Source organism: Cryptotermes secundus, unplaced genomic scaffold, assembly GCF_002891405.2.
Source record: "Cryptotermes secundus unplaced genomic scaffold, Csec_1.0 scaffold571, whole genome shotgun sequence".
NCBI lineage: Eukaryota > Metazoa > Arthropoda > Insecta > Blattodea > Kalotermitidae > Cryptotermes > Cryptotermes secundus.
The window spans coordinates 69,991-78,189 of NW_019731224.1; the positions used below are offsets into that span (position 1 = coordinate 69,991).

Genomic DNA, 8,199 nt, shown 5'->3' on the forward strand with positions numbered 1-8,199 from the left:
AGTGCCAGATTTAAAATGCAAACGAAATGAAGTTGACATCTTGGGCTGTCATGGTCTCTCAAGAGCTAGTAAATGATGCAGATAATTTTTAAGTTTGAAGAAAGAAAAGTGCTGATGAGAATATTTGGACCTGTGACAGCGGAAATAAAAAGAGAGTGGAAAAGAACTGTGTAACAGGAAGCTTCATAATTTTTACTCTTCACCTTATATTGTTAGTGCCATTAAATCAAGGAGGGTGAGATGGGTGGTACGTATAGTACACGTAGCACATATGGGGGAAGTGAGATCTACATGTACAGTTTAGGCAATGTAACCTGAAGGAAAAGGCCGCTTTTGAGGCTTGAGTATAGATGAGAAGATATAAAATTAATCTTAAAGAAATAGAGTGTGAAGGTGGGTAGCAGATTGAACTGACCTAGCCCAAGAACCGTTGTTAGGACTTTCGGAATTCAATAATGGACTACTGAGTTTGTAGGTTAGAATTATACCATACATGGCGTTCAGAAGTCAGGAACACTGTATGTACTGTTTCCTGTGATACTATGCCACTGAGTGCGTGTACGAGTATGTGGAGAAAAAATATGGTCTGTATTTAATCAGTTTTGTGCTCTCTTAAAATGTCTGAATGTTTTCACATAACTTTAAATAAAACTTAATATTTAGAGAAATTTTATTTTGTTATTGTAATGGGGTTTTCAGTTTTTGCACTCTGCATGCTTTCTATAATGCAGTTAGTCACTATCCATAGCTTTTACAGATGCTAACAGTCACACCTCACTCACAGTTCAAGTTCACCTCATAGCACAAGTGTGTCTTTTCATCGTTTTGCCAAGGTAAGAGCATGAATTTGCTTACTTCCTTTTATAAGCTGTAAAGATATTATGCTGCTTAGTAATCTTGTTATCCTCCCCCACAGATGTGTACATAATTTAGTTGCTGCAGAACACTATTTCAGTCTAGATATTTATCTATGAGCTCATTGAAAGCAGATTGAAAATAATTTGTAGAAGTAAAAATGTGTACCTACAATTTGTAAAATTTCAGTGCAGTCACTTTGTTTAATTTAAAAGGGGCTGTCTGCCATGGTAATGACTTATATGATGTTTTCAAAGTCACAGTGGGAATTGGCTGTGAGCCTGATACTGGGGAAGGCCCTTTGCTAGGGGAAATAAAGTGAAATTTCTGCATCAGTAACTCAGCTGTAGAAGTGTGCATGCAAGTGTGAGCTCATGTAATGTTCTAGAGCAGGTCACCTGCTTGCAGCAGAGTGCATTAATGATTCCTTGCTTGAGGCAGTCTGTTATAAACAAGAACTATGTATTATTGTTGGAATGATGCCATATTATGTTTAGTGAAAGAAAATGTGTGTTTATACCAGGCAGAACAAAAAAGTCAATTTCATTTTGTCCATTTGAACTTACCTATTGTTACCAGAGCAGGTTTTATTGCACACTGCCTTCAAATTTTTTTCTCATTTTCTGTCACACATTTCTCATAGTAGCCACATTACTTCTGGAAGCAGTCATGCAAGACTGTCTTTAATCTCCTTAAATGACAGCATCCTAGACTTTCTCACCTGCTGTGTTGACTGGAGCCTGTAGGACACAGATGACTAGTGCACTGTCTTGGTGCAGCAGCCCATTTCCAGACCCCTAGTTGTTTTATCCCAAGAGAAGTTATGTTTTATATTTTCCATTAAGGTCTGTGGATGATATTTGTAGTACTATAAAACATGTTAATTTTGCATCTTTAACCAATTCCTGATCTGTTTCTTTTGTCACTATGTCATGCCTAGAAAGACATTCAGTTCTGGGAAGATTGGCAGCCAGTAGACAACTGTTGAATTGTTTCTGGTGTTTGCCAAATGTGCATTTATCTGTGCAGTATCTTATTCGAGTGTATAATACTTATAGTTTGTAATTGCTGTTTCTGTATCTTTAAATTGCACAGATGAATCATTGTGTTCCATTGTGCAAGTTGCTGTTTCTTAAGCCAGTACACTTACACTTGTAAATCTAAGTGACCAAGGTGAAGTCTGGAAATTGCACATGCAGCATGTTTTTGTTTCCATTTTCATAAAAATTCAGATCCTGTTGTATACTGGTAATGATTGTGTTACTTAAGCAGGTTCATACTTTCTTTAATTTCATAACGGCAAAGTGGAATGGCTTATTAATATTGTTCTGAAATAGTTTTTGAAATTTTGGATTTGTATGTTACATAGTTCTTAAATTAAAAGTAAACCTCTTTATTCTCTATTTTGGGTACAGGTACTGACATGAAATGGATAATATGGGGTTATATGATTAATATTTTTTTAATGGAATTCATGTTTTTGTGTCCATGTTTTCCAGATTAGTTTGTGACCACTATGTTATTCTAAATGAATAAGACAGTGACTGTATTGTGCATGCATTCCTTGCCTTCATTGACTTGTAGCTGTTAATTCTGTATTTGTCACATGCCCGAGTTTTTAACAAGTGTCTTAACATATCTTATTGTATTTTTGATTTATTATTTTTAGTACATGTTACATGCCTAGTTATTTGTTCTGATACTCACATCATGAATATTCATTACCATTCACTTCATTAATTGGATATTTTCTTATTCATGTAACTGTTCTGATTTCACCTGAATTCTGTGTTTTCATTGTAATTTTTAATTATTTCCAAAAGACTCTTTGACTTATAATTAACTTATTTGACATACAGCACATAACTTTAAATTGTGTGTGTAGAACTGAAGGTTCATTTATTTTGTGCGTTGTTTCTAACACTTTGGTGTTCCTAATACAGTGGTGCATAGTACAATTATTAGGGGACCTGCTTCTTCTGATGTAGTAAAATATAGTAAAATCACATTTAAAACTGATATCATCGTTGGTAAAACAGCCCTCTTTTAGTCTTTGCCTTCTGTAGATTGTACCAGATTTAATCTGGTTTTCACTTCTTTTGATTTTGCAACAGTCATTTTTTACAGAACGAGGTTGTCAGCCTAGCATCCAAAATTGATATTCCAGACAAAAATTAGGCTGATAGCACTACATGCTATTTTTTTTAATGGAACAGGCAAATGGCTAAATAATATCCATATGTTGCTTGTTTGAAGGGTAAGATAAAAGGACAATGGGCCCAGACTGTCTCTGTGAAATATTGCTCCTTTTGTTTTAATGGAACTTGTAGTATATCCCACTGTTCCTTGTTTACATGTAATATTGTTTTTAATGATTCATGAAAGTTTCCAAGAATGAGGTACACACTATAGCATGTGCAGGACAGATGAGAAAACATGCACCATTTTAATCAGAAATCATGAAGGCAAGAGATCACTTGGAGGACCTGGAAAATGAGAGGGTAATTTTAAAATAGATGTGGAGTGGATTTTTCTGGTTCTGGGTAGATACAAGTGCTGATCTCGAGAACATGGTAATGAACCTTCAGGTTCCATGAAAGGCAAAGAATTTCTTGACTGTCTGAGTGACTGTTAGCTTCTCAGTGAAGGCTCCTTCAAGAAATTATTTAGTTTAATGATATTTTTATAATGTGCCTGTTCTGTATGTAAGTCCCTTGTCTTATTCACTACAAAATTGGCTATTACAGAAACACTTTTTATTTGATATTAAACTTGTGGTTATTAAATGCTGAAGAACTTTTGCTAGTAAAATAGGTGTTGATATATAATATAAATTGAGTGAGCATGTTATCAGCTTGTTGTTTTCTGGCTTTGAGATATTACATTGTTTTAGGTTTGATGTAAGCTGTACTTTCAATCATAAAATATAGAACATTTTCATGTTATGTGATAAATATATTGATATAACTCAGTCACTTTCTCATGACAGTTTAAAGAATATTTTATCTAATATTCCACAGTTACTTCAGATTCTGTAATGAAATGCTGAGACTTGACACTGTTTTTTGTCTGTGAAAGCATAGATTATTATACATAATATGTGTAAAATTTTCTGTGGTTTTGGGCAATGTTTTCTAACTCATCTGCTACCCGTGGCCACAGCATTAAGGGACCCTCAGGCTAGGTTCGCCCACCCCAACAATAAAAATATTTAAAAAATGCTCTACTCTCTGAAGCACATCTTCTTGAGCAGAGCTCCATGATTGAGATTAATTTTAGCAATACAAATAAGTACATCAGTCTGATTTTAAAGTATTTCTTTCTCCAAATCATTGGCAATTTTAGAGTTATTTTCACCCATGCTGCTTGAGTCAGAACCAGTTCACTTGTTCTGTCAGTGTTTGCTCCAGTACATTTATTTTAGGTTTTCATTCTGGCTGTGCCAGTACTACTATCATTACTACTATTATTCCTACTGCTGCTGTTGTTATTATTATTTTTATGTAAATATCTAGTACTTTCAACATATGCATGTTTGTTGGAAGATGTCAACAGCAAGCTGACAGCCCAGCTTAACTTCATAACAAAACAGTTTTGTACACATGTTAGTTTATTACACACATTCACCAATCTGAGTATGCTACAACATATATATGTTATATATAGCATGTTGGATGTGATATTGCATAGCTTTAATTTGCTTGTTAATGTTCATACTTTCTTAAATTATTGTAGAATTTCATATCAGATTTAGGAAGAGCAGTCTGGTATTATTACTACCATTGGGGTTTAGCATTTTCTGGTGACATGTCTTGAAACTGTTGCTGAAATGGCCCCAGAAATTTTGCCACAGTTACGTAAATGCTAGGATGCATATATTTTTTAGACTTGAATGCTAACTTTATAAACTGAAATTTGAGATGTGAGCGGTGAAAATGATGGTGACAGTCTACCGAGATGAGAACTCTACTACCAGTGTCTTCAGAGTAGAAGAGGGTCTCTTGTGGATGCAGCAGGTTTTACCTAGCTACCAGGTTACATGGCATCATCTGAGATGACCTTGATCTTGAAATTTGAGATGTTCCCATTGAATATTATACCTGCTATTTATAATGCCTGGAACTTGCACTTACGGAAATATGTTTTGATATTTATCGTTTCCAAATCTGCGATATAGATTTGCACATCTGTATTCTTTAATGCTGCCTATTGTTCATATAATAGTGTAATATCATTTCAGGACCACCGATTATGGAGCCAAGGATGTGAATCCCAGCAATCTGACAGTTGTGGGATAATGAAAAGACATAAGATGTGTAATAAAACTTTATTGGCTGTGAGTTTACTAATGGGACCAACAGGAGCATTTGTTATTAGTAAATGGAACATGTTGCACGCAGTGAAGAGACAAGTGTGCGTTTCTCCCAGTCCTTACATTTAAAATGAGAAGTTCCTGAGTGTCAGATTCGGTTTGATAGTTAAAGCGATTCTGTATCAATAAATAAATAAATATATATGCATATATAAGAGTGTCTGTAATTAATGTAAAGTGATGAAAGTTGCCAATTAATTTATTTTTTTTACCTATGATGCAGAGTAACACATGGTCACATGAGTTAATATTTGGTGAGTTATAATCTTTCACCATTATGCGTGTGTCAAGTTCACAACTAAGTATTGTCACAGTACTGGGTTGGGAATAGTGTTTGATATATAACTTTGTTGAATTCAGACTGTGTCTTCAGGTTGACAACAAGGGCATTTCTGTAGTAATGCTAGTACCAATAGCTCTTGGAATACTGCAGTAACAAGAAGGTCCTGTACTGTGAAGATAGTGAACTCTCATTGTTAAGTATTGTGGAAGGAATGGTTTATGTGTTGAAATTTGGCTAAGTTGCCAGAAATAATCTGGTTCCTGAGCAGAATAGTTTATGCCAAATCAGTGGTAATGTGTTTTATTATTATTATTATTATTATTATTATTATTATTATTATTATTATTAAACATCGTTTGTCAATACTGTTGTGAGTTAAATGGGGTAACTTCATATTTTAAATTAAATTGTATGTACAACATTTGAAATATCATAAATAATTTTGTGTTTGAAAACTCTCACATTCACTTTGTCTTGTCTCTTTAATTAGTTGTAAAAGCTTTTAAATGCTTACATTCTTTCAGTGACAGCTCCATGAGTTAATAATGTGATATGTAATATCCATGGCCTGAAATGGGAACTTTTTTTTTTTATCCACTGTGATAATGATTCTCTTTACAATATATAATATTTTACTTGTGACTGAAATTGTTGTAATAACATAGTGTACTTAAGAAATATCATGGCCTTAACCTGTCTTTGAATCTAAGATTTTGGGAACTTAATTACAGAAATTTTGATTGGATGGGATTTTATTAATATAGGATCAGTTGTTATGGGGCCAGTTATAATCTTGATAAAAATTTCATTAAAACGATGATGAGATTTCTATAAGCACAGCATCTGTAAAGTGCCACGGGTTTAGAGAATCTTATTTCATTTATTGATCTCTCTGTCTCCCTTTCCTTCCCATTTTATCATCACAGAATTTACATTTTTGCCTTCCTTGTGATGTTTTATTGACTAATAATCAAGCCCTTTTATGTTAATGTGATAAATGTGAGTTTTTATAATGAAACTGACTGGGGTTGTAACAGTAAAGGTTGTATTTTTTTGTAATACCTTGCCTCCTCCTTTAACACATTTAGTTCCAGTTTCAGAAACTTCAAGTGTAACTTTTCCTTCATTAAATGTCTGCAATATGAAATGTCCAGTGTGTCACAGTTAGCCTTTCTTGTAATTCTGTTAGTCAGTGCAGGGCTATCACAGTATGGTAGCCTAAAAGAACTACTCAGGTATTTTTTCAAGGTGTGTTCAAAACCTTGATTCCAAAATCTTGCCTGTTGGGAGGAAATGGCCAGGTTACTGGGAAAGTCTGATGAATATTCAAGCTAGGCCTGAATGTGTTAAGTGACCCACTACATGGCTGACTGTCAGGGTTAAGAATAATTTGGAAAGTTCAGTTAGTAGTACCAGTGGTGAAGCTGCTCTTTAGTCTGTCATCTCCAAATGAGACATGATGTTAGCCCTCTGTGCTCCTAAACATGAAAAGAGAGGAAACAAAGCAAGTGTGCTCTATACAGTATTATATTGTGACTCTTCAGACTGCTGGCTTGTGTTTTGTTGTAGAAATCCAATATGGAAATTTGACTCCCATTAGTCCCCCCCCCCAATGGATTGTGAATGATAACATTGCTGGAGCCTTAGAGATGTCTCTGGTTAGGTGATCATTTTATGTCAAACAGAGAGTGCTACATAAGTGCTATTTGCTTTAGAGACATTTTACATGGTTAATTAAAAGTGACATTAATTACATTAAACTAGAAGTTTTAGGTATCATAATTGTAATAATTTCCTATGGTTGAGAGACACAAAACTACTATTTCATGGGACTATTTAATAATTTCAATATTGTATGCATTAATTTATATTTGTGAGAGTTACATAGCTCGTATTTGTTTTAGAGACATTTTACATGGTTAATTAAAAGTGACATTAATTAAATTAAACTGCATATGTTAGGTATCATGATTATAATAATTTTTATGGCATAGAGACACAAAACTACTCTTTCATGGAGCTATTTAATAATTTCAATATTATATGCAGTACATTATATTTGATTATAGTGATTGTATGTCTCAAATAAGGCTCAGCCATTAATAGTAAGTGGGTCTCTGTCATAGAGTAAACAACACAGTAATGGCTTCGATGAAAATTATGCCTATGTGTTTCTAGGCCTGAAGTCTTATATGAAACTAGAAAGCAGCAGAAACAGAAAATAATATAATTTGTTTCCATAAACTGAAAGTGGTAGTTCATACAAAAATTCTTTTCCACTTGTCATACATGATCTCACAGAGACAGTAGCATTGATTATCTTCGTTATATTTACATGTGTTATTTCATGTTTTAATTATTGCCATATCAGTATATTAAGAATGGATGAAGATACCTGTAAAATGAAGGAAATATATTGGAGAGTAATGTACGTATACAGTGGAACCCCTATTTAATGTTCCTTGATTTAATATTTCCCCCAAATTTAATATACAATTTCATTAATCACAAGTTAATATTCTCAGTGTTAAATTACCACCATTCACGATTTTCCTCAGTTAATTGGTGTTATCCACTTCTCTCAGAAGAAACCTTAAACAGAGGTTCACTGTTTTTATTTTTATATCCTGTAGAAAACTTGTTGATGAGTGCTTAGATGTATCTTCAGAATAAAACATAATATAGTGAC

The 8,199-nt window shown here is 33.8% G+C and overlaps 1 protein-coding gene across 4 annotated transcripts in view; it reads left to right on the top strand.

Moving 5' to 3' along the window:
• The window catches only part of LOC111866545 (probable phospholipid-transporting ATPase VD), a 54,215-nt gene extending 46,016 nt beyond the window's left edge, over positions 1 to 8,199 (top strand). For 3 of the 4 annotated variants that reach the window (XM_023855593.2, XM_023855595.2, XM_023855591.2), the window contains exon 20: positions 5,096 to 8,199. In XM_023855593.2, the coding sequence (XP_023711361.1) occupies positions 5,096 to 5,153 (58 nt within the window). In that variant the 3' untranslated portion in view covers positions 5,154 to 8,199. The other variant, XM_023855594.2, reaches the window with a different exon arrangement.